This window comes from Lissotriton vulgaris, chromosome 1_1 (genome assembly GCF_964263255.1).
Source record: "Lissotriton vulgaris chromosome 1_1, aLisVul1.2, whole genome shotgun sequence".
Classification (NCBI taxonomy): Eukaryota; Metazoa; Chordata; class Amphibia; order Caudata; family Salamandridae; genus Lissotriton; species Lissotriton vulgaris.
Genome location: NC_141685.1, coordinates 507619845 through 507646946, shown reverse-complemented (window position 1 = coordinate 507646946; position 27102 = coordinate 507619845). Strand labels below are relative to the sequence as shown.

General features: G+C 39.5%; 1 protein-coding gene across 3 annotated transcripts in view; it reads right to left on the bottom strand.

Annotated features, from left to right (window-relative positions):
• The window catches only part of LHX8 (LIM homeobox 8), a 172541-nt gene that overhangs the window by 19747 nt on the left and 125692 nt on the right, over nt 1-27102 (bottom strand). For all 3 annotated transcript variants that reach the window (XM_086936281.1, XM_086936287.1, XM_086936283.1), the window contains 3 exons: nt 17138-17233; nt 12536-12719; nt 2078-2166 (listed from right to left, as the gene is read on the bottom strand). In XM_086936281.1, the coding sequence (XP_086792407.1) occupies nt 2078-2166; nt 12536-12719; nt 17138-17233 (369 nt within the window). The remainder of the gene's footprint in view (nt 1-2077; nt 2167-12535; nt 12720-17137; nt 17234-27102) is intronic.

Below are 27102 nucleotides of genomic sequence, written 5' to 3'. Positions count from 1 at the left end.
ACTTGGACATAGGGCACTGAAATAGCATACGTCAATACCTTGACTGACAACCAGGAGCAGAGTAGGCCCATTAGTTAATGTACATTACAAGTGGCTCAAGATAAAGACTGACTCAAGGGGTTATTGGTAAAGTCCTCAATGTATTATGCAGATGAAACCTGCTGAAGGAATACACCCAACCGAGACACTTTTTCAGAGTCGATATTTGCTTCCAGCCAAACTAGGATTGCTCTGGACAGCAAATTAGTCACCAGGAAAATCAATTTAGTGAAAACCATATTTTGTAGTCTTAGTTTGAAAGCTAAATACAACAGCAATAATTGACCAAATGTGAAAGAAACATTTACAAACTGGCAAGTATGTGCATCACTCAATAGGTTCCTGTGCTCAGGAAAAGAAAAATGAATCCAGAGTTCTAGAGATAACAAGGGAGGCTCAATGTAAAGTTAAGCTCCATATTAAGGCGATTGGAGATGAAACTAGCCCAAAAAGTTGAGGTTATGTGTAGGAGTACAGCCCCTTGAAGTAAAGTAGTGGACCAGGTTAATATCAGTAGGATTAGAGAGTCATAGCAACAGATAGGAATTGCAGGCTGATGATTGCGGTTATCGAGAAACAGGGACAACCTCATGTCTATGTAGCTTACGTTAAGTGAACATGGCTTGATCACCTTGTCATCATCAAAATAAGTAGTGGCAAAGTAATAGTTTTGACTTGCACTTTCATTCATAAGTCAGACCTATTGGTTTTGTAATAGATGCCAGGTACATTGAATGTTTTTTCAGCATTGGCCCTGCAGCAGGATCGGAAGAGCTGCTGAGCACACTATCCACATGCAGCCAGAGAGTAACTGGTGAGATTGAGTCATTTTTAATCAAACTTCGAGGCAGAGTCCCCTGGTGTCCCTAGAAATTACTTTACCTAAAAACTCATGTTCTTTGCCTTGCAATAGGATAACAAAAAACGGTTTGCATTTTGTATACAATGCATGTACGAGATAAAAAAATTGAAACATACAAAAAATGTGATTGAGTTTTAATTTTCGGATATGAACTAGTCCCTCTCACATGCCAATGAAAACAAATATTAAGTGACAGAAAGATACACCAAAAGAGCAAAAAAGTAGGACAGCGAGCTTAAAATACTTCCATAGCTGATCCAAGCTGTGATTGACATGTTGCAAGCAAATGTCTGGAGAGATTCACAAAGTAAGATTATGGATTGAAGAGGGTTTCCGCAAAGCCTAGTGTGTGTACTGAACACAAAAGGATGGTTTCACTAGACTCAAAAATATATGTACATTTAAAGTCACTATTGATGTTCCTAAATTTCAAAAGGACCTATGTCACAAGAGTCAATTTAGGAATTCTTGACAACTGCTCCATTTATTTTTTTGAATGGGACCCACTAAAAACTGGAATTACAGACTTCCAATGAAGAGCTGACCTTATATGAATGTACCAGATTCAGGGTTTTTTGCAGAGGAAGAATTGACCTAGAATACAAAAACTATGAAACCATTCCCTCAGCATGTATCCTAAACCAGAGTGCCACTAGGCATTATAGAAGTGTTGGGATGAAACCTTTAATTCTGATTCCATGACTAAGGAGTATGCTGTATTCACTTATCGGACTAGCTAAGAGGATCTGAAAATTGCAGCTTTGTTGGACTAGTGGGCTCCCTATTGGTTTCAAAGTGTTTATATTTCATAAGGGTTCTTAGAAGAATTTGGTTCCGGAAAGGCATTCTGTTATTTCAGATCTAGCCTCTAACTTTTTCCAAGATATGTGATAGGCACACACTTAAACTAACTGCCCTTCTTTTCAGGAGAGCTCTACTAAGGATATTCATGTACAGAATAATTAGTGTGATATTCCTCTGGATTATCGGCATGAGTATTTAATATGCCAATAAGATGACATTAAAGTGAATTCAGGCAATGCTAGCATTGCACAAGGAAAGGCTTTCGTCAGAAGCATCAAAACTTCAATCCAAAGCCTTTATGCACTAGGAACTACAAAGCCAAGGGGAAGACGACCCCATCAGAAAATGTCCAAGGAAAACAAGTAAACTCACACAACTGTTGGACATTGTCCTTTTTAAGCTGACATATCTGGCTTCTGGGCCCTCTGCATGACGGCGAGGATACCCAGCAACATGGGAACCTGTGGAGAAAACAAAAAGCAATGACAATGTTTTAAAAACTGAATTGATGGTAGCCATCCACAGTAGTACAAGGAATACACAGTGTCCTTTAGTAACTTTAAAGGTAGCAGGCCACTGCCAAAGCAAGAGCTGGCTTGAAGTTTGCACAGAAATCTACTCATTTTGAATTGACATCCATTTTACAAAGATAGCTATATTGGCAGCTGAGAAGTGCATTAAGATTACTTTAATGAAATCATGAGTGGTTTGTACGCTTAATGTAAACGTCTTAACCTGCTGTCAAAGCTGTGAATATGGATGCATTTCACTTAGTTGGCTCCAAAAATCAACTAGATACTAAATTGTCGAATTCATGAAAGCATATGGAAAAATAGACTCGTAATCATAATTTACTAAACAGTCTGCTCCTTCAACGAAAATAGACCGGTGGGATGTTTTACAAAAGAAATAGTAGAATCAGTTAGAATACCAACAGTACACTTTACATTTGCTATAAACTGCTCTAGTTGCAGTCTCTGTATAAACTAAATTCATTCAAAGAATGGAGTTCCTCTGATTCCACTGGCCTGTTGCGCCCCAAAACTGTGGATTAATAATGCATGGATCAGGAATGGATGCCTCTTCACTTTTAAAATTCACCAAGATTTATACAACTCTGAGGCTCAGTGTGATCCACTGACATTAGGACCACATGTCTCCTGTGAAGGTTCGGTAACACACTGCAATGTTTGCGAATGGGAATCCATGAAACTTTCCGAAGGAGATTTGTGTTGCTCCTGAATACAAATATTTGCCAAATAAAGATCACAAATTTCACCTGGGTGTGGAGAGGCAGGAGACAGCGAGAAACATATTCACATAAAGACGTATGTTTAGGCAACTTACTTTGGTTTTTCCCCAGCTGAGGGAAGGTGCAGCAGTACATTCCCTCTGTACAAACCCAAAAGGTAGTAAAGAGAATGAGACAACAGGAAATGCACACCCCATGCTCAAGGAAAGTTATTAGGGTTGTTAGTCATGTTGTTTGTGTAATTTTAAATGCATTTACTTTAGCTTTCTTTTCATTAGTTTGGGGTCAGATTGTAGGGAGTGTGCAAGAAGAGACCCTTTGTTAGAACTAAGAGGTGAACTATCTTAATGACGCAACTTAGTTTGGGGTCAGATTGTAGGGAGTGTGCAAGAAGAGACCCTTTGTTAGAACTAAGAGGTGAACTATCTTAATGACGCAACTTTATAGTCAAAAGAAGAGAAGTTAGTTGAAAGAAGGTATAATGGATGCTGGAGCAATTTTGCCTAAGTGGAGAGCAGAAAGCTAATGGCAGTCCTGTACAGCGAAAAAAAAATAGGAATGCACCTAGCGCACTCAGATTCAATTTTAGCTCTATGTTTCGATACGTGTGCAATGTTGTGGTGAATGCCTACTGAACATGAATAACAACGAATTTTAGAGGCCCAGTTCCACCAGGGTGACTGGGACTACAACATGCACCAACATGTGAAATATTTTTTACAATAAACCAGTTCAGTCCATTTTCTCGTTTGCTTATTCATGAACTTTATCTTTTATCTTTGCATCAAAATTGTTAAAGTTTTTTTACATGAAAAAACTTTTCACTTGCGTTATACAATACAATGTTTTACATACATACAAAAAAATATATACATTTTAACTTCACACCCAATGCATTTCGAGACGTTAGTCTCTTCTTCAGGGGTACAGCTGTTAAAGAAAATATATAATAAGACAAAATCATTCGAAAGATGTTATTTTCATAACTAGAATCTAGACTGTCCAAACCAATTCGTGTCATGCCCAATCACCAACACCTGTGGGTCACACTAGATAGAAACACAACTTACTTGAAGTCCTTAATTCTTTCCTAAATGAAACAACTGAAAAATAAACCAAAATATAAACTCTGGTCCAAAGAGTTAAATTGTTATTTGATAAAGCGTATCACTTCCTCTGCACAAGTTACCTTCATATCACTTAGTGAATTCTTATCGAGATGGGGCGATCAATGAATTCCTCAATAATGGTGAAACTGCAATATTATAAAACCCTTCACCAGTAACACAAACTCCAAAATGCATGTATTAAACTAAAACATGATGGCTTTTCTCTCACCTAAAAATCGCATTCAATTGTAGATCACCCAGTATGAGTGTTCACGGATAATCTGAGAACTAAATCAATAAAATTACCCGTCATTACTAAGTTCTCTTGCGATGCTTGAAATTAACAAGATCGAAAGTGCTGCCTCTCTGTGCATCAAAGGATTCCTTACCTATAACTCCGCTTCTATCGTGTATAATCCTCCGTGCGCAACGCTATCCCGAATCGCCATGACAGTTTCAAAAATCGACTATTGAAGACATACTTCCGTGTCACATGATCATTGACTTCGGGTCATGAAACTAAAAATCAGACTAATTTTCAATAAGGAGCTCCGTAAAGAAGCAAATAATGCTTCCATATTCTTAGGTCACATATTAAATAGATCAATTTTAATAGAGTGACGAGTTATTCAAGAATCCAAAAGTAGTGTGCCTTTATACAATATCTAAACTAGTATTTACCACGCAATTCTGCGAATACACAACTAGTATGCCAAATTATCTCTCCTTAAAAATATACCCCTATGAATCTTAACCAGGAAAAATCGACCTTCTAAACGATGTTTATATAACGAACCGGCTACTTCACAGGCTGTGAACTATAATGCTCTTTGGATCGTGATCCTGGCAAAATCAAAAAAGGACTAATTCTACCAGTAGACAGATTCAAGAGTGTTTCAAATGGTGGATTTCAAAAAGACCTAAAATCAAAAAAGGACTAATTTACTGCCTTCTGGCATGATATTTATCAATTGTAATAAACATAGGACTATTTAACCTCATCGCTGCTAGGGAGATTTCTCTGCTGTGCTGCAGATCCTTGAAATACATTGTTTCATGACGAGCTCAGCTCGTAGAAAGGAGCACACGACCAGTGTACTGCATGACGAGCTGAGCTCGTCATGAGCATGGAAGAGGTTAAGTAGTTACATTACTTCTGAATCTCAATTCGTGCAATCAATGAAAATATAACATGATATACATTCCTAGTACTTAGCATTAAATAAATAATAAACATGAATATATAATGACATCTAAATGTGAATGTTGTGTTAATGTTAGAATGTTGGTCTTAACTAAATTTAATTAGGGTGAAAAGAACGTATTTAGAGGAAACACGACATCTCTAAACCAGACAGGACTCTATGACAAATTAAAGTTTTCAAACGCTTGATCCAGTATACTTCACGTTGAAGAAGTTTCTTAGAATTGTCAATTCCAGGTATTTTGGCCACCTGTTTAATGATTTGAAATTTAAGTTGAGCTATCGTGTGACTACTTTCTTTCCAATGTGTAGCCAGTGGAGATGTTACATTGCCTGTTCTTATCCTGATTTTGTTTTCTGAGAGCTGTGTTTTCATCTTCCTTTCAGTCTTTCCGACATCCAACAGCCCACAGGGGCATTTGATGACATATTATGTTCTCTGAATCACAAGTACTCTGATTTTGTAAGAGGATCCTTTCTCCTGACTGTGGATGTGAAAGTATATCTCCCAGTATAGCATTATTGCAATGAATGCAATTCCAACATTTAAATGTTCCTGTTTTTTGCAATTTTTCGCTTTTCTTTTTTGTCAATAGTTCTTTGAGATTACTGGCCCTGGTGTATGCGAACAGTGGTTTACTTTCAAATAGTTTGTGGAAATCTTCTTCTGTCTAATATTTCCCAAAGTTTTAGTATACTCCTCATGATATCCATAGATGCTGTGGAATATTTGGATTCGAACAATACCACTGGGTCTGGGCTCCCAACGACACAGCTTGTATATGGCAACTGAATATTGATGCATTAAGGAGCTTCATTTACAAATGTGTGGGTTAACATACTAAATAGAAATATATAATCGTATAATAGAAAATCATTTCTACTCTTATTGTAATGCACCATTGACATTGAAAAGTTGGTGCAAAATGAATAGGCAACTAGTTAGAAAGCAGTTTCCACACGTAATCTTGATATTAAAAGTGTCTTAGATTTTGTAAAACAAAAAATAATAATGTAGGTCTATAGGTTACATGTATACACTTTGAAAATGTAGCAGTAGGTCATATTCATTATTGAATAATTTCATGAGACCATATAGGACACTTGACTTCCTTGAAAATATATTAATTCAATCACACCCACTTATATTTAAATATTCACCTATATATTAATTATGATGTGCTCTCCAATATAGGACACTTGACTTCCTTGAAAATATATTAATTCAATCACACCTACTTATATTTAAATATTCATCTATATATTAATTATGATGTGCTGTCCTTTAATGTCTTTATTCTTTAGGCACTGTCTAATGAAGTCTGTGAGAAGTAATTTTACTTCAGCAGTTAATCATTTAACTTTGTTCTTTTCCAGGGTATTCTGGAGTAAGTCGATAAATATTGCAATACAATATTGACACTACTATGTGGCATTAACTTTTGCTACTGACACATGGGAAACTCCAGCAATAAATGGACTTTTGTAAATTAACCACAGGAGAGACAATTGATTCCCATGATCTGTGTAGGAAAATATGCGAATGTTGGCACTCTTGCACCTTGTGAGCTGATGACTACTTCATGTAAATTGAATTAATAGTTTGTCAGTCAATGTCATCTCTGGACTTGTTCAACTACTTTATTGAATGCTTCTTTGGAAGAGGCAGAGGTGGACAGCACAGAGAGGCATGACAGAATGCAGGAGAGACACAGAGGAGAACGCACGTTGGCATATTCTGTCTCCCCATTCAAGCGGCTGTCCCTCTTAGCTTTTTGTCCTTTGAACTCATGTTGGTGTACTTGCTAGCCTCTCTGGTCTGCCAGCTTCAAGGTTCTCCTTCCCTTGCTATTGACCAGACTCAATGCCAGCTGAGAGAACATTGTGGACTTTCCCCTTACTGGTGGCAGGAACCCCTTGCCTAGCGAAATTTACTTGAACTCCCAGATCGAACTATAACTGCCCAAAATTCTGCTGATACATTTCCCTTAAGCCTGATTTACTAGATTATTTCCTCTGGGGACTGTCGAGATTTATTTCCTTTTGACTACATTTAATGTCTAGTTGTATACTGCATCTTTAGTTGCATACTGAGACTCATCACTGAACTTTCTGAAATGCCGATTAGTGCCTTCATTTTTATGATTACTTACTATTGAAACTTCAAATGTCTGAGTATTTTAAATTTCACTAATGTTCTTTCAACATAGACCGTGCATATGATACTTGATTCCTAATGAATGGCAGCGATAGTTATAGTATTATTAGAACACCAAGTTCTATTTTTGCTTTGTGTACCGGCAGCAGAGTTATTAATTTGCATGATTTTGGCCCGACAAAACTTATTTAGGATGTTTGGACTTCCCGTTGCCATCAGATATCTTTATAGTATGGTCCTGAGGGTGATCTATTAAAATGCAATTTCTAATGTGTAAGTTTGTTACTAATTCCTTGTGCTTGTTGGGTAACCAACACAGTTGACACCCTAGTTTGCCCACCCCTCAATGCGATCAGCCAGATCCATTGGAGGGCCAAAGTCAGGATAGTCCTTTCCAGCAATTAAGGAAGTAAAGAAAAGTAGAAGAAAGACATCTTGAGTTTGCTAAACGCTGGATCGTGGATAAGGAAGGGGTTGGTACGTGGGGAATACATGTCTGCATGTAAACATGGAGTCTTTCATGGCTATCACTGTAGGCTCCAGTGTATCTTTGTTAATTTGAAGTTGTTGAACGATGGTTAGTCCATACGTTGGTACATTGGTACCAACGTTGGTACATATGTTCCACAGTAAATTCCGTGAACAGACAATCTGTGGAATTTGTAATGTTCTTTCAATTTGCATACTATCAAAAGACATAGATGTGTCAACACTGAATTGCTTACTTGCTAGAGAAACATTCAGTAGTTTATTTCACCATTATACACAATTATTCTACTTTTTTCTCTAAGGTGCAGGTGGTAGATAAAGGAGGTGGGACCAACCAAACTTCTTGTTGATCAAATGGTATATGGACAGAGCTGCTTAAAAACAAGGGATTTACCATTGCTACATAGGGATCTTGTTTGGAGGGTGATACTTCGAGTTTAAGGGCCTTCTGACAGCAGCAACTGTGTAAGGTCTTGACAAGGACCAGGGCACTTCAGACCAATTCTAAATTACCAATTTAATGGACAAAATGTATTCGTGCTTGAGCGAGGAAGTCTCCAAGAGTCACTAAGCGACCAGCTTAGAAGGACGGAGCCAGATCCAAGGTCAGTATTGCCTTTTGCACAACAGGAAGGTGCACTTTAATGTAATGAATTTAGTCATCACAGTTCTGACACAAAATTGATCTTTAAAAAAATGGCCTCCTTTTTTTCTTTTTAAATGTTTGTAATCTTGGGCCTGACTTATAAGCATTGTGGTGAATAAAATTCGAATTGGATGTTATTAGAAAAATCTACAGTGTATTTTGAGGAAGGGCTCGGAGTTTTGATAATGTAGACCACTGCATCCTCTCTCTACATGCACGCAGCGTACAATATGGCGCCGGGTATATTACACCCGATCTTGAAGAGTAGCTTCTAACGTGGCACTTTCAGACAGTGGGAGTGGTTATGATGTTGATCAAGTAAGTGCTTGCCATCATGCAATACAGGGCAGGCCATTTACCTTACTATTTTGGCATTTTTAACTATTTACACTCGGACACCATCTGATATTGGGATTATCCTTTAGTATCAGCATTTTTCAGTTGGGGAACATACCCTTCTAAATTAAAGCGAAACACTCCCCATTTTTACTATTGAAGACTGTCCCTCTCCCTGAATGAAATTTCTCATTTCCCTTTTAAAATATATATTTATAAATTAATATTTTGATCTATAAATTAGGTTTTGGAATTTGAGTATTCATCTTTGATTGTTGTTAGATACTGGCTTTCTCTAACTAGTTCACTGGCTCAAAAATCTTTTGATACTTTGAGAAATCCCAAAGAATGCTAAGAAAATATGTGGTATCTCAGTCTTTTACGTAGTTTACACAACATATCTGATATTATAGTCAATCACCTAATCAGTAAGGATGTGGGGTTATGCTCCCCATTTTATCTCTCTGTATCTTTGTCTATGCCTATGTTAATGGTCTCAGAATATGTTTAGAGATTTCTCTATATGTAGATGAAGTAGCTTTTATTTACAAACTGAATTTACTTTGTTCTCGTACAATTCTTTCATGATATGTTCTTTGAGGGAAACTTCCTTAACAACAACGTTTTAACCACTACTTACCTGAACAACGAAGCCAGAACGACTTTCCTAAACCATGACTTTTCTTGAACTACGAAGCCCAAACACTGAGGACTGCACAATGCGTAGCACGTCACTCCTCTCCAACCATCATCGACCCTTGGAATCATTCTTTTGGCAGTGCAGAGGACTGCCAAAGCCTGACATTGTGCACTCTTCGCCACCTGGTACAATGCGTGGCACGTCACTGCTGTCAGCCCCCCACCCCTCATCGACCATTGGAATTTGCTTTCACCAACCAGCACCACTTAATTTTCTGCCATGCATAATAAAAACAGGGGGAAAACACCCCTGCACAATTTAAAGCAGCGTCAAACAAGACATACTACAAAGAAAAGTAAGGCATCGGATCGCACAGAAAAAGTTATCGTTATGAAAAATAACTTTTGTTCTACATTATTGCGAAAATCAAAATAATTATTTTGTGTAGAAAAGCGATTACATGTCATGCAAAATAAAGCGGTTAATAAGCCAAAGCAGCTTTGTTCCATTTGGAAGTTTTGATTAATAAGAAAGTCATAGATATTTTAGTCAGTCACTGTCTTTTTTAACCCATTACTCTAACGTGCTTGGTCCTCAATTTTTAATTGACAGACACACACTCTTACTATATAAATAACAAGGTTCTTGTTTCTTCATCTTCGATCTCAAATTTCAGTAAAATGTGGATAAATCTTTTTTTTTTCTGTTAGATGAAATGTAGCTCAAGAACAGTTGACATGCCACTAGATGTCGCAAGTGCGTTACAATTCAAAACTTTAAAAATTCGTTATGATAGCGTGGAATATAACCATTTTAAAAACATTGATGTTGGGAATATTGAAATGCAGGACAATATTAAAGCATGCATTTGAATGGATATCCACAAATGGGTTCATAAAAATGTTCCCAGAACTAAACCTCTTAGAACTGTATGTCACTAGAATCTAGTTTGTAGAAACTAATCATTTTCGTGGTTTAGGAACTCTTTAGCAATGTCGTTGTTTGGCATTGCTCGTTGTTTAGCCTTCGTGCTTAAGGAATTCGTGGTTTAGGCCGTAGTTGTTCAAACATACAACCCTGTTTAGATTAAATTTGGTTTTAGTTGGATTCTTAAAAATATAGAATTAGTAGAATCTTGAAATTATTGGATTGATAATGGATTGACTTTCAGATTAGGATGGAAGCTTAAATCATGTGTGGGACCAGTCTTTAGCATAGCAAAACACATTTCGTCTTGGCTTCTGTATTCATTTAAGTCTCAGTTATTCAATAATATATCTGAACTGTGAGCTTCACGTTTCTTTGGTGTACACTTCGAAAATCTGTCTACGACTATAGTAAATTATGCAAAGCATGGAAGGGTTCTTGCATTTTTCTGAAGGATTGCAGAATTTCTATAAAGGATTCCCTGCGGAGAGTTTTCTGCCAATTGAAACAGTATTGCTCTTGGTTTCCGCCTTAACTATTTTACATGGCATCCACATTGTTCTACACCAAATGTAGCTCCTGTTCTCAGACTGGTGCACCATCAGGTAGAGGAGTCCATTTTTAGGTCTCGCCTATAGACCTCTTTCCCTGTCTGGTAAGAGCACATATTACAAACTATGCACGCACATACATACATATGCACATACACCTAAAAACAGATATAGAAAAGGGCTTTGATTGAGACAGAGATGGAATTTTGTGGTTCAACTGCCTGTAGGCACTGGCCAACAGGGTTTCCAATCAGCATTAGGATCAGCACATGGCATTTTGTGGGCATGGAAAACTGTAAAATGTAGTACGTACACCATCTCTTATCCATGTAGAGTGTGACTCCTGTTCCCCAACCTTCACCCCAGCTCACACTCCCTCACCATGCATTATATGGTGTTGGCGCCCTTGTATTTTGTAACAAGATTGGAAGGCTTTTGATCAGTTAGAAACGGGTGCACAGCCCGTATGTACGCACATCAGTGTAGAATTGTTGACTATTCAGGTGCAAGACGGCGAGTGGAAAAACCTTGAGGAATCGCGAGTGCGATGAAACACGTGTCGGCTGGCTGTTTACAACATTAAAGACTCCAAGATCTACTTATTGAGAGTTCTTTTGTTATGATAATTCTGTCATTTTGTCATGTGCTTGGTTTAATTTTGTTACTTAACATTGTACACACTGTCTTGAGTGCGACGGCAACCAATTCCCTTGTATTTTGTATTTGACAGTGCTTGCCTTATTGCAGCATTTGTAAAGTCAAAATACAAGTGAGCCAATGCTTGTTGTTTAAATTATGCTCCTCCTGTAGAGGCGTAACCTGGCCGCGGGAGCTGGTTCTGTGTTGGCAGTAGGGAGTTCATTGCAGCCGCATCGTATGGCAGGTATTGAGTCTATGACCGGGATGTGGAGGAGGGGCAGAGCTGCATTGAGCTGTACCCGGTCTCCTCCACTCTCACTGTATGGTATGATTTGAATGTCTCTGCACTTTCCTTGCGTTTTGTCAATCTTTTCCAAGCAGACGTATCAATCCTGAGATAACACTGGTATCACATCAATGGGACCCAGGAACCAATGAGACACATCCTCTGGTGACCAGGATTTAATACAAGACTCCCAAAAATCTTTTCACACTGATTACATTGCTTGATCTTGACTAGCATAGGTAGAAGAGAAAGGAAGGGATTTTTTAATGAAATGAAAAGCTGAATGCAAGAACCTGGAAAAAATGCACTTTTACAAAGGGGATGCAGAGAAGTGTGCCCCAATGGACAAGACAAGAACTCCTTCACTGCATCCAACTGATAAAAAAAATCAGTAGTGGGCTGAAGCAGTTGAGACACTTGGCTAGCAGGAATGTCTGGTGCACAATAGAGGAGACTATTACTTCTGTGTCTAACATTTAAACTAACAGCATTCATTTGAGAAGCCTAGTACAGTCCTCCCTGCTAGGCAGTCATCCCAGATCGGTTATGAAGAATGCAAAACGAGAGTAAAGGGTTGATGCAAAATTACTTACTGTCAATATAACTATGTAAAGCTGTTAACATAGGTCCATCTTGAGGAACATATGCAGAGTAGGCCATTTCTTCCATCATTGGTGGGGATAGCCTAGAAGGTTGAACGGCGGTAACTGGAGCAGTTGAGGAATGATTTGGGCTAACATGTTTCTTATGGCGTGCTCTACAATTCTGAAACCAAACCTGCAAGAGGAAATTTTAATCAATTATGTTTCCCCACTTTCTGTAAGGGACAAAGCATGTACCATTATTAAATAGGAAGAAAAACATCAAGAAAATTATGTAATTCCAAATACAGAAAAAGCATGGAAGGTATGTCAACACGAATACCGCAGGTACCCTCAGTGAGGGGAAAGCAGCTGAGCACCTTCCAAGGATACATGCAGATGATTCTGTTGGCAACATGTCAGTGTCTGGTGAGCAATTAATTCCCCAAACAATAATTCACAGATAACTATAAACAGATCTAACCTACTAATATTACTACTCCTGTATTGTGGGAAAGCACTGTAAAAACTAGGACATGCAGATTTTGGCAAGGAAAGTAGTAATTATTCTCACCCTATGCTTGGCTCAGAGAGTTACCAGACCCATATGTGTTGCCTACCTGGGCCCTAAGCTCTGGAATGACCTGCCGCCTACCTTGAGAAAATGTACTTCACGGACTGCTTTTCAGAAACGGTCGAAGACATGGTTGTTTTAGATAGTAGACTACAGTTGCACTATTTGGCTTCTTAGTAGACTCTGGCTGCACTATTTGGCATCAAGTGCCGGGAGACCCTGTAAATTCCAATCCTGGGGTGAATAGATCTCCAACCTCTCTGAATCATTCATTATCAGACATAATATCTTCCAGATTTAGATCAACGGGCAAGCCTGTCATGACTGGGATCTTTTGAGCAATTTGGCAATGTTACTGCTAAACGTAGCAAAAATCAACTCTTTCAATTAACCAGTGCTGCTGAACGAAGCTCCTCGTCATGAAGTCTTGTGAGACTGAGCAGAGTGTAGTTCATCATGGCATTTATGTACCTCAGTAAGAACACTTCAACCCCTTTCGTCTGGTGACAAAAGAAATGTTCTGTAAAATAGTTAGTCTTTCTCGTTTTCAGCTTCTATTTTTGGTCAATTCTTGTGTTTTTTTCAGTGCTTTCAAGTGATTTCAATACCTTAAATAAAACAGTGGTTATCAATTTTGCGCCATTAAAAACAACAGAAACAGTGTTTTTTCGGTGTTTATGGAACATTTTGCTTTTATTATTGCTTTCTTCACTGATGCATTATATATATGCAGTGTGTGTACAGTGTGATCTCCAAATACATTTTTACAAATCAAAGTTAATTTAGTATACCATACAATACTTCTTTAGAGTGTCATTCCTTCCCTTGTAAATGTATCTGTGAAAAAGCCATGTCAACATTGTCCAACATTGGCCCAGGAGACCGGCAACACCAAAACAGCCACTACACAAATTGCTAACTCTGACCACTGACATAGCTTTCCATGCCAATACTGGTGCACCTGAAGAGAATGATTCTCTGGGACAGGTTCTGCAACAATTGTGCTGAATTTGGTGCATGTGCCCTCAGAGTTATTGAAGCTGTCAAAAATTAGCCTGCACTTTTGAAAGTCGAGAGAAAATTCCCCTTCACAGAAAGAATCTAGATACAGTGAGGGTTCATTGAGTTCAAATGCCATGGTTGGTGAAGAGACATTTCTATGCATTATTGAAAGCCATCTCATACATTGTAAAATAAGACTTCCTGAATTGCTCCTCAGCATTTCTCTGCTTACCAAATGGCAACCACTCCAACATGGAACATGTTGCAGTGCCAAAGTCACTAACAGTGTCTCCCATCCTACTCTGAAGGAGATGTTTCACATCAACACCAAGTATGCTGAACACTTGGTAGACAAGGGTGTTTTCAGACTCTAGTTTTATTTTGTCCACTACAGCAGTCATGTTTTCCTGTAAAAACCAAAGAATGCAGTAGAGTGTACTTTTTTCCACATCACTATCAATATGCAACCAAAGATCCTCGCATTTCTTGCCTTTGGCATCATCAGTCTGTATAAATCCTATAAATGTTTGCCACGTGGATAATCTAGCATTCAGTTCCTCTAGGACTGAGAACGACAAGCTAAATGACACAATTGGGATGACTCTTTCTTTAAGAATACATAAAGCACAAAATGAGAAATATTTGTGTTTTAGTTCCCACACATAAAGCAGTGCACCAGAATTGACTAAAGAGTCAATAGCATTCTTCATTAACTCTTAAGATTGTGAGGATGCTTTTAACATACCATCTAGCAAGAGGCAAGGAACTCTTACAGGGAATCACTTCAGCTTGGGTATCAATTTAGACAGGTTATCACATATACCAGTCACTACACCTTGCATTGAATGTTAAAAGTCTGGGGTGTTTGGAAATTCACTAAGCATGGGCGAATTTTGCGAATTCGCGATCCGCGAATTTGCGGATTTGCGAATTCGCGATCCACAAAATTCGCGAATTTGTGGATTTTTGCGTGTTCGCGGGGTTTTTGCATGTTCGCGGGGTTTTTTGCGTGTTCGCGAGCCGCTTGCATAGCGAAGTTACCCATGCAGTCGTTTATGGGAGAGTGAGAGAGAGATAGATAGATAGATAGATAGATAGAAAGAGAGGGAAAGAGAGAGGGAGAGAGAGAACGAGAGAAAGAAAGAGGCCGGATCTCTGAAGGGCCAGATTCCTGAGTTGCCCCTACAGAACATACAGCTTTTTATTTTTAGCAAAATGCATATGAAAATTGTGCTGTAAAGGTCTCTTTTAGTTTAACCCGTCCTGACAACTCAAAATGGGTGTATTTGCCATCCTCTCCCTTCTTCCTGTTTTTTATATCTGTAAGTGCTTCCTGATGAGGTTTAATTCCTTGGACAGGTGCCTCGTTGCCTACTTGTAACTATTCTCTGACCCTGCTTCAAGGGTCAGAGCAGGGTCAGAGAATAGTTGCAAGTAGGCAACGAGGCGCCAGGAAGCAATTAGCAGCAGGTGTCCAAGTTGAAGTTAATTTGTTTGTAACCCTTTTGTAAAAGGTTATAAAGAAATTAGGTTCAACTTTTGCACCTGCTGCTGTAACCCTTGCTTGGCTGAAAATTCGTCCCCGCTGATTCGCGGATTTTACCACGATTTCGCGAGATTCGCGGATCGCGAAATCGCGGAAAATCCGCAAATTCACCCGCGAAACGGATTTTACGCCCACCCTTAAAATTCACTTACTTTCAAGACTGACTCTAGAAAAGGAGGCTGATGTATGAAGGGGGTTTACCCATTCTCTGTGGGTAAATGATATGGTATATATTGGGAACGATTCTTATGAAACCAGCCATTTTACCCATCAGTGAAACAATCCAACTTAGCCAAAAGTTTAAATATGATTTTGATATTTTTTAATTCTCTACAGTTTATAAAATTATGAGACTTAAAACATGCTTCTAAACCCTGCATCTTTAGACAAAAGACCACAAAACTGAAAAAAACAAATGGAAAAAAACAATATTTTAGAGACCTCTTTAAACAACAAAGCTCAAGCAGAATAATGTTATCACAGTCTTTCTTGCGGCTACGTGTATAACAAAGTTACATTGTATTGGCACCTTCAGGAAGAAATAAGGACTTTCATTCTCCTTTTCCTTTCTTTGAAAGGCATTAGTTTGTGGTTGTGCAGGTGTTTTTCCAGTGTTTTTTAGGTTTACACTGGTGAGGGCTATTTCCCTTTTGGTGGGGTTGTATCAGTTATTATAGGTTTAAACCTAAAACAGGATAGCCTAAAAATTGTTTATAATATACAGATGGGGCACCCTACTCGCAAAGTCTTACTAGTCATTCCAAGCCTGTACTGAGCCTTAGCTACCTTCAAGCAGTCTGCGAACCCTGAAAAGTAAATTCAGTATACAGAAAAACTGCACTTCTGTATTTAACTGGTCACGATTCTAGCTAACCATCCATTAAGCGACATAGTGGAAATTCCCAATATTAGCTTAAACTGACTGACTGGATCAACAGCAGGAAACTACAACCACGTCCCCCTTGCAATAAAGTAAAATAAACAATGGAAGATCAAATAGGTTTTGGGGGTGGAAGTAGGTCCTCTCGTTAAGACAGAAATTATATCACAGGAATAGCGATGCCGATTTTGTAAAGAGAAAATATCATGAATAAGTATGTTGTAGGACAATGGTCAAATGCACAGGAGGGAGGCCCACAGAGCGGTCTAAAGCATTAGAATTTGAAAACTACCATCACTTACAGGGATAATGCTTTCCTGTAGTTTATCAACACAAGAGTAATAATATTTGCAAGGCCAGGAAGTGGACATTGCATTTAAAACACAACTTTGGAATTAAGGCACTGTGCAACATAGGTGCACTGTACTGTAGTTAAGTTGCTCTGTACAAATTAATTGTATATACTGTATATTTCAAGCAACAGTCATAACATTAGAGAGTCCTTAGTTTGAAACAGAAAAAGAAAGTTTATCCACAGTATCAACATGATATTTTGTGTACATCTAAATGTATTTAGAATGAATTTGGAAGATGCACCTCCCATACAATTACCTGTATCACACGTCTGCTTAAACCTGTTCTTTCTGCCAATTTTTGAAGTGTTTGTGCATCTGGATTGTTATCCTGTGCAAACTGTGCTTGCATGACCTGAGAAAGATAGAAAATAATTTGAATTTAAGAACTCTTGGGGGGGGGGGGGGGAAGAGCTGAATACACTTGAAGTTCGAATGCAAACATGTGTTAGTGAAACAAAGAATTACTCATTTCAGCGCTGTGACTTGGATAGTTTAGGTTTAACTATAGATCGGGCATCAATGTGCCCAAACAATGTATATTAGTCATAGCACCACTTATTAAAAAATGTTATGCAGAGTAGCAAGTATGCTTACTACTCCGCAAGATCCTAAATATGACGAAACTGTGAACGATCAACAGGATGGAGTGAGATCAGTGGACTAATATCAAACGTTCTGACAGAAGGTCCCTAGATCACTGCCTATGGACAAACTGTACTTAGACCTGGTTCTGAGCCCAAATGTAAGGTGGACATTGGCCAAGTCGGGAAAATCAAGAAACAATTAAGGAGTTACCTTTATTACTTTAGTAATAAATACATGAATTTTCAGGCAGATCAGGAAGGAGTGCAGAATAGCAAAAAAAAATATGAATAGGTCTAGAATCCCTGCTTGAATGGAAACATTCTTCAGGAAAATATGATACTGTATTCCGAGTATTTCCCAACAAAAACTGCTCACCTTACAAATTTTCAACTAGCTATATTATTTGAAAGCTATTTTATAATAAGAAACAATGTAGTTTGTGACCAAATATGAGGTTTATCACTTTTAGAAAAAATTTCAATGCGTTCACATATATTACTACGTTGGAATGTGGAAAGCTCCGCTGAATATAAAGAAGAGTTTCTGGGGCAATAACTGTCAGTATAGACCTTCTGCTCCAACATTCCAATGCTGGTCTTAGTTTCTCGCTATTTAGAAACCATTTACCCATAGTGGTTGGAATGTGCTCATAGCATTATAGCCCTCGGACTTGGGCTATACTGGATGTTAAAGGCCCTCTCTCACTCGATATTTGCCCTGTCTGTGGGATGGGCCTACATCTAGGGTTCAGGGCCTTTAACAAGTAGTACATCCTTTGGCAGCAGACTAGAATAAATGTCATATTAGAACGCTGAAAAGTGAGAGTGTTCGTTATGTACAATTAAATGTATGCATCGGTCATCTTAACCCCTTGCATGCTTTGGACGGCCTCCGTTACGGTGGGCATGTGCGGAGGGCGTCCGGGGGCGGTCCGAATCCCACCCACTATTCAAACCGCCCGCACAGTGCAAAAATGTGCGCCGCATGCAAGAGGTTCAACTACATCTGATAAAAATATTGCTAATAGTATGTTTTTCCTTCAGAGATGCATTCACAAAAAAACTACAAATACACTTTATTTTGAAGGATGGCGACTGGAAACAATCTGTTAGTGGGTATCAAATCACACTCCTTTCCACTGACTGGCCACGAGAGGATAGGGGAAAAGGTTACATGTTTTTTTATCTTCTTGAATTTCGTTTCCCAGAAACATTCAATTCTCTTTCAGTCTCCATGAGAAACAATCATCTCAATTGTGTAGATGACCTCAACTATTAGTTTCACTCTCTATGTATTGTTAACTTCACCAGTGCGGAGGATGATGAGGTCATGTCATCAGCACTATGTTGCAATTATTGGTAGGCATTTTTATTACACTGATGTACACTGGGATCTGGTTCTGCCTACATTTGTACATTTGACAATTACAAAAAAAAAAAGGAAGTGAGCTGCAAGTAGTAATTTAACAGTCATCCACAGACCACTATGCAACTTCTAGCACACGCAAAAGTTGTGGGTAGTTCACAAAGTGGAGTATCGGATGTCCTGACAGAACGGTACTCCAAAAAAGGGTTTACATGCCCTTCAAACCAATCATAATAGGTCTTTGTTAGGTAGGTCCATTTGAATTGTCTCCTACAAGCCAATCAGAAATCCAGTGGCAATCCAGTTTGCCTGCCAATAGCATTTTTCCATTCTTTTTTTTATTCAATTTCATTCAGCATGTAGACAAATAAAAAGTGAGAAGATGAAATTTCAACATCCTAGCGCCTGTCTGAAAAAAATGCTATGGCGCTCATACCAGGAGGCTCTTCCAACACTCCTTCCCGCAATCCTGTGGCTAGAAGCAGAACTGTTTCAGTGCCAAGAGTGTTATATTGTTTTTTTTCCAATTACACTTGGCATACAATCTACGTCGGCATCATTAACATCCCTAACCAGAAGCTCCTGTAGCAATCTGGAAGCAGCAGACAAACAGTATGGCTGCATCAGATCTTGCAGCACTACTATGATGAGATTGTCAAAGATGGCAAAGATATTGTTCCAAAGGGAAACATTCTCACCTTTACAACTACATCTTCACTGAAACGATCCCTTCTTGGGCATGATGCCAGAACTACAATTTCCAAGGAGAGGGATTTAGCCCCTGCACTCATAGCACAGGGCTGATGTTTGCTCCACTGAAAACAACCTTTCCAATCCTTGGGAAAGTCGGTGGGCGGATCTGAAGTGGTTACCCTTGATCTGCCCTCCTGAGGCAAGGAAAGCACATTAGAGCCAGTGATTTTCATAGAAGATAGGTCTCACTAGCACACAACCCTACTCACCTTCTGCAGGCTCCAACTGCCTCTCTCCTATGCTTGGGGAATGGAGGACAGCATTCAGTGTGAGTGAGTCGGTACTCACCCTCCGGGAGAAGGACTACTGCTTTGCGATTGAAGCAATATTCCAGTTCCCCATGCAGGATTTTTCCCAACTGACACCTGTCTGGCATGGAGTGAATGGCAAAAGCCCCCCATCTATACCAGAGGACAAATCACAAACATCCTTCCCCCTCAACTGAAGGGTCTGATTGGGGGTCATCACCTTCCCTCACCGGTGAGGAAAACCTGCTAAGCACCATCCGTTTCGGATGTACTTGGTGGCAAAATGAGGACTTAAAGAAACCACCGCAGCCATGGTATAGGTGGGAACCATTGGAAAGGAGACTTTATGGCACTTAAATAACATGGTTGTGGCTCTTAAGTCCATCACTTATGTGGAATACATGTTGAATTATGATACAGGAATATGAGGGATGCTAAGGGATATTTGCATCCATGTTCTCTCTTATACGGTATACAGAAATAAATAAATGTTTTCTTAACCATAGTTTGGCATTAGCAGAGCATTTAATGCAATGAAGGGTTAGGATCAATGCATCGGTGGGGTGCTGTGGATGCTGGGCATTCAATCCACTTGCCACATTTCTAGGAAACACTACATAGTAAACAACTTGCCATGCTGTTTTAAGCCATTTCTCACGCATGTGAGGTATGTACATGACATGAAGTTTTCTAATATCGCTCAATATTCATGAACGTTTAGCAATATTAGTAAAAGTGAATGTCAACAAAAATACGGCATCATGGTTATTCCAAGCTTGAGAGATACAAATGCCACATATTCCTGAGATCAGACTATTTGGTACAACTGAAAATAGCGAGCTTTCCTCGACGTACAATATCAATTCAATATATTTGCCATGGTCATTTAATGCATGGAAGGTACGCAATGAAAAACTATTGCAAGCCAAGGATAAATTGCCGGCTAATCTTCTGTTTCTCAGTGCGCTTTCATACATTAGCCATTCATCACTATAAGGTCCTCAGGCAAACCTCAGACAAGGATGCAAGCGTTCTTGTGAATTTAATGAGAATTTTGTGATTGAACACAGTCCACACAAGTTGTCCATCACTTAATTCAATGTGTGACATTTAGAAATTTATAGTTTTCTGGGCTCACTTGTGATTTTCGTTCCATTTTTTAATCACTAATAGGAAGCATCTCAAACAGCAAAAAATGCAAATATTGACCACCACTTCTATATGATGAAATATATATTTCCTCACCTGGACACATTTGATAACGGGTGCTTTTAGCAAGCAAATCTTCTGTGGAGGCCATTCTGGATTGTAAACCACACAATTTAACAGGATATATTTGCATTTTTTTTTTTACACGAAGATGTCATTTTTGCCGACTTCCGGAGATTGCTCTAAAGCAAGTCACAAAATGTAGGCATCGGTGCATTCCTAAACTCGTGGGAAAAGACAAATTTGAACTTTGTACGATTTTTAAGGGTGTGCGAATGTCTGTGGAGGCGGTATTTAGGACTTTAAAATGAGCTCCTATGTACAGGCTCGAAAAGGATGAATTTAACTTCTTGATTGAGAATAGTCTGTGCACACATGTACTAAACACTTTGTGCAAACATTAGACTAATATTTATGGAGCTATTACATTGACATTTGTCTATTGTGATCACCTTACTAGAAAAAAAGAATTTCTAGAGGCCCCCTCACCCACCAGGGTTTCCACCAGGTGGCATGCATCATCATTGGGGTTCCTCTCAATCCTCTACGGATTGAGGCATGCTACAACCTGCAGACTACGTAGGAGCACGTAGTAATGGACTAAGTGAGGTGCAGTGATGTGGAGTGGAAGGCAAATAAATCTTAAAAATAACTAACTAGTGAGCTACTATTTTATTCCTACCCCTAGCTGGTATAGTTAAAATTATGGGGTAATACCTGGGAAAAACGGGACCTTAATGAGTTTGTTTTCCCTAGAACTGCGTCTGTGTCAACATGTTTCGAGCTGTCCTCTACAAGCTCTTTATCAGGACTACTCGAGGTCCAGCCCAGTGCGTACCACTCCCAATTAATCCTATAATGAGGATACAGTGACGTGCACACCTAATGTGTATACACAAAATACATATGGTTACTTAATGATACTCCATATCTGTAAAATAAGAAGTAAAGATATGCATTAAAAATGACTGCTGCCCACCGGACAAGCTGGCAGGCCATACAGGCTAGTAATTACATGCAGCTTCTTGCCTAGATCAATGCACCCAAATATATAGTGGGTGCCCTTAGTGACTATGTTTTGTGCTCATCTAGTGTGAATGTGTCACACAATGTAAGTGAAAACACAATGAAAACTAGTGGGAAAAGACCACGTGGCAAACACGAAAAATACATCTAGCATACGATGACACGTACTTCTAGTTAGGCAATACTATTGCCTCATGGTCAACAATAGGAGTATTCAAACCGCATGCCCCTTCCTTTCCATCCAAGACCTTTTCTGTGGCAACCGGGTTAGATCCACCTTTACAAGCTTACTGTTGTTGCACCATTCATCACCAGACATCTTCACCAGCATACCTCCATCCTGAGAGCAGTATTAACAGAGCACTTGGAAACACACAGTTCTTCGGCTATGCACCAGAATAAAGTTTGAACCAGTATCTTCTATTCCAGAAGGGAATTCGTGCATACACACGCTTGTACCCTCATCTGCAGGTCCATCTCCTATTTTGTGGCAAGATACAAATGCCACCTGTGCCACTTCACAGCAATCTTGCCCATTGCTGATCTCAATAAAGTAGGAACCTCATTTTTAGGATTTGCTAAGGAATACGAACTGCACCCTTCAGTATAAGTTAATACGTCACCAAAACCAGCTCTGTCAAGATAAGTGTTTCGAGTACAGGGGCAAAGATATCAGTGGCTGCCAATCTGCTAGTAAGAACAACATGGAGAAATTTCTACTTTTTTTGGTGTCAATGTTACACTACTCTTCATCAGTGATGAACTGCAGCACATTCTGTTAAAGTACTTCCAGTGCCAGAGAGATATTAAAAATCAGGGCTCTAAAAGTGCTGTGACCCAAGAAGCTTATCTAAGAGGCCTTCACAAGAGTTGTGGCCCATGTAACTAAAGGCAGAGCCCAACACATGTGAAATAGAATACTTCACTTGACAAAAAACAATGTTTAAAAAAAACAAGAGACTTTGTGGGAAAGAAATAACCAAGCTCCGCAAGCATAAATATATATTTACTAGTGTGTGTATATATAGTGCCATTATGGTGGCCACTTGCATTAAAACACTTGACAAAGTAAATTTAAAAGGGACTCCTTTACCGTTGTCTATCACTACCCTTGGAGAGCCCGGAGTCCAAAAGGGGAGTAAAATCCCATTTTAGGGCTAGGTACAGCAATGTTAAACAATCATTTGCATCATTATGCTTGTCCCATGTCTCAAACTGTCTTCTGGTGAGGTGTAGGAAGTGATAATCCTTTCCGTAGTGTACCCCCAGATTTTTCTCATATCCTTAACGCTGGGCACTCCACACATTAACCAGTGGTAAAGGGACTGTACTCTCCCTTTTAAAATGGATGAATTGGAAGACTTCCAATAAACATATTTAACCTACTTACAAGTCCCTAGTATTTGGTACCTGGTGTACCTAGGGTCAGCAAGATAAATGTCACTAATGGACTGCAGCACCAATTGTGCCATTGTCTACAGTGACTGTAAAAACATAGCTTTAGCCCTACCATTGTAGCCTGACTGTTGAAGTGTAAAAACTGCAATTCAACAAGTCAAAACAAATCTTGGTAGGTCAATAATGCCCTTGTAAATATTTATAAGTCACCCCTAAATAGGCCTTAGTGCCCATAGGAGCATGGCATTTAAAAGTATGCCATGTAAAAAATGTTTGTTAATGTTAAACATTTCCTTGCGTTGACTAGCACCTAAAAGCTCTTTGCACTGTAGCAAGGTCAGCTATCAATACCGAAATACTGACATGCACTATTAAATTTAAAATTCTATCTTTGGTTAGGAAACTGGTAGAGACTTCATTCAAAAATGTTGGTAATCTGCATTAAAAGCCCAATTAGCTGGTAACGAAAGCTTTTTAATAAATATGGTACTTCTAGAAAGTTTCCCTTGCCCAGACTAAAGCCTCTGGAGGTGTATTTGCATCAGCCTCCAGCTGCAGTCCTCAAGCCCAGAATGAGCTGTGAAACTTCTCCCAGAGCAAAAACAAAAGCATGGGTGTGGGGAGGTGTTTTGTTCCTCTGACAGGGTGACCATTTGGATGCTGCCCAGGATCTTAATATAATACAAAGGAGCCTCCCCTGTAAAACAGATGTTAGATGATACCTGGATAGGTCCCTTCTTTTATTCCCTCTGGCATCCCAGAACAGGTTCAAAGCTACCCCATAGGAGGAGCTTATAATTCCTTGGTCACGCCTCTGGAGTGGGCAGACAGGCTCTGCACAAGAGAAGGGTTTCATCTTGGGTTTAGCCAGAGGGGGCACAGTGGTGTTATTTGCAATAGGGGCTACAGGAAATGCTGCAATGTGGGTAGGGAAAGCCCTGGCAACTTTTACTCCATTGGTTAAAGACGAGACAGAAGTCACCCACCAACCACAAGCCGGTGCCAGACATGAATGTTGCATACCCAGTACCTTCTCAGAACACTACTGGACCAGAGGAAGATCAGAAGAGGACTGAACCTGATGACTGAGACTTAAGAGTCCTGAAGGACTGGACCTTCTCTCTTTTGAACCCAGGGACATCTTAAGGATTTTGGGGGCCTTGGCCAATTGCATTGGGGGGGGCCCTGTCAGAGCAGTTTTGAATTTATGATTGTTTCAGCTCTTTCATGCACTCTTTGGCAGGTCACTGACAGTAGACCGGCACACTCGTCCAAATTCAAAAGTTCTTGCATCTAATATATTGATGTATAGTGATGTGTGTTTTTAAATTGTAACAGCAGCAGCTCACTAATATTACGGCAAATCATATGTGAGAAATGGGAGAGTGCCACAGAGATTAAGTCCTTTTTTGACTTAATTTTTTTTTTATGGAGGCTGCATGCAACATAAAACACAAGATTTCTCTGCAAGATGTCTATTATAGACTTTCACACACCACTCACATCAATAAACAAATTCAAGAGAAACAGTATAGAAAACAATCTGTTGAAGAATTATTCAAAGGCCATCAGGTCAAGTCTTTGTAGAACAGAACTGGTTCTATCAGGGGGCCCCTGAAAGGCTGAGGCCCTGTGACAGAACCCACTTTGCCCATGCCTTTAAACTTCTCTGCTTGAATCCAAAACAAAAGGTAAGTACTCCACACAACCTATGAGAGGCCTTCCCTAAAACTGCCCAGGCGAACAGTTCCATCAGGACCTGCCCTGGACCCAGCGTATGGCCTTTGCTGCAGTGACTCATGACCCCAAGTGCGGTTCCTGAAATCCTGGAACCCTTGGATGTCTGGCTGGACATCTACCTGTATAGAACATATGATTCCTACGGCTAGGACTGGGGGAATGAGAGGCAAAAAGTGGTCTGGACTCATCTGCGTCCTTCCTAACCACAGACTGAACTATCAAATGAACCAATTGCATGACTATAGGTACGAAAGTGGGGATAGATCCTTTGACGAAGAAAGTGTGGGTCATATTTAGCACACATCCCACCCAGGTGGACTAAGGCTGTATTACTCCTTTATTCACTGAAAACCCTTTGCTAACCAAGCTTCCTTTTTCAATAGAGTTTACAATAAGGTTCCCCTTCGCAATTTCATCCATGGGGCCCTTCTGAATTTACATTAGGATAAAATGGAATGAATGGATGAGGCATGCCTTTTTACTCACCTCCAAATGATTTGCAGTGGTTTACAATGATTTACCACACATTTAACAAGGCATTGGCACATGACCTAAATATACATATTTTACCTTGTTGGGTCTTATTTGATCTATAAGCGTTTTATTTTTAACTCTGTGTTCATGTACCTTAGAGACACCAACAAGCTGAAAAAGGTGAAGAATTGCTAGTGGACATGCATAATTGGGTCTATGAGCATGGATGCCAGGGATCTTGGGCCTCAGGAAAGCCAAGGACCATAGAAAAGAGTCCAGTAAGGACACACATGTTGACCAAGCAGATACAGGGGCAAATAGCACCCCTAGGCACCAGAAATAATAATGTAACCTTCTACCAAGAGCCCTTCCAACATTAAAGGGAATAATTTAGGATGGTGCCATTTTTAAACTATTGGATCTCATATTCCACCACCCCAATAAGTAATCTCTGTTAATGAAGAGAACCCACTTTCCACACGTGTGTTCTCTGGAGAGTGAGCTAGACCCATGAATAAGAATGACACCCAAGATGGTGTGTAAGGCCTTGTGATACATTTCTATATGAATCCCTAGTCTTTACATAAAGGGAAGCATACAGGGCACTGAGGTGATCACAAAGAAGTTGGACAAAAGGTACCCAAGTGAGAACCCTTGATGATCTTAACAGGCCAGTCCGGTCAGATCCTTTGGCAGTCCATTCTGGACTTCTACCAATCCTAAGAGTCTGGAATATAGGTTTGTCCTGGTCCTCCGGGGGTCTTTGGAGCCCTAAAGATTTTAACAATCAGATCCGAACAAGGTGCGTGGTCTCAGGGCTGAAAATACAAGTTTCTTCCTCTGAGATTTCTTTAAGGAATTAGTTACTTACCTGTACACTATAGTTCTCCAGTATTATCTTTCATAGATTCACATGCTTGTATCTTCCCCGTCGTCATGGTGGGAGTCTCACGGTAACAGAATGACCAAGCAGTATCATAGAGAAGAAAAACTGCATAGAAAATCCCCATAGGGGCTGTACTATTTGGTAACCAGACCATTTCTTTGTTTTGGTCCAAAAGCCAGCCAATCATAATTGCTGCCCTGCCCTCACACTCCCCAGCAGCAGCTTCCTGCCTCAGATTTCCGTCCCCGAGTGAGAGACAAGGATAAATTCCGAGAACAAGATCTGCCTGAGAAACGGGGAGGCGGGCGGGCGCATGTGAATCTATGAAAGATAATACTGGAGAACTATAGTGTACAGGTAAGTAACTAATTCCTTCTCCAGTATTACATCTTTCATAGATTCACATGCTTGTATCAGAGTAGTAAGCAGTGCTCACCATATCCGTAGCGTTTCCAGGACAGAACCTAGAAGGAAGCTCTGCCGCACAGCAATGACATAATAGTAGCTATGAAAAAAACATCCGCAATACAATAAATG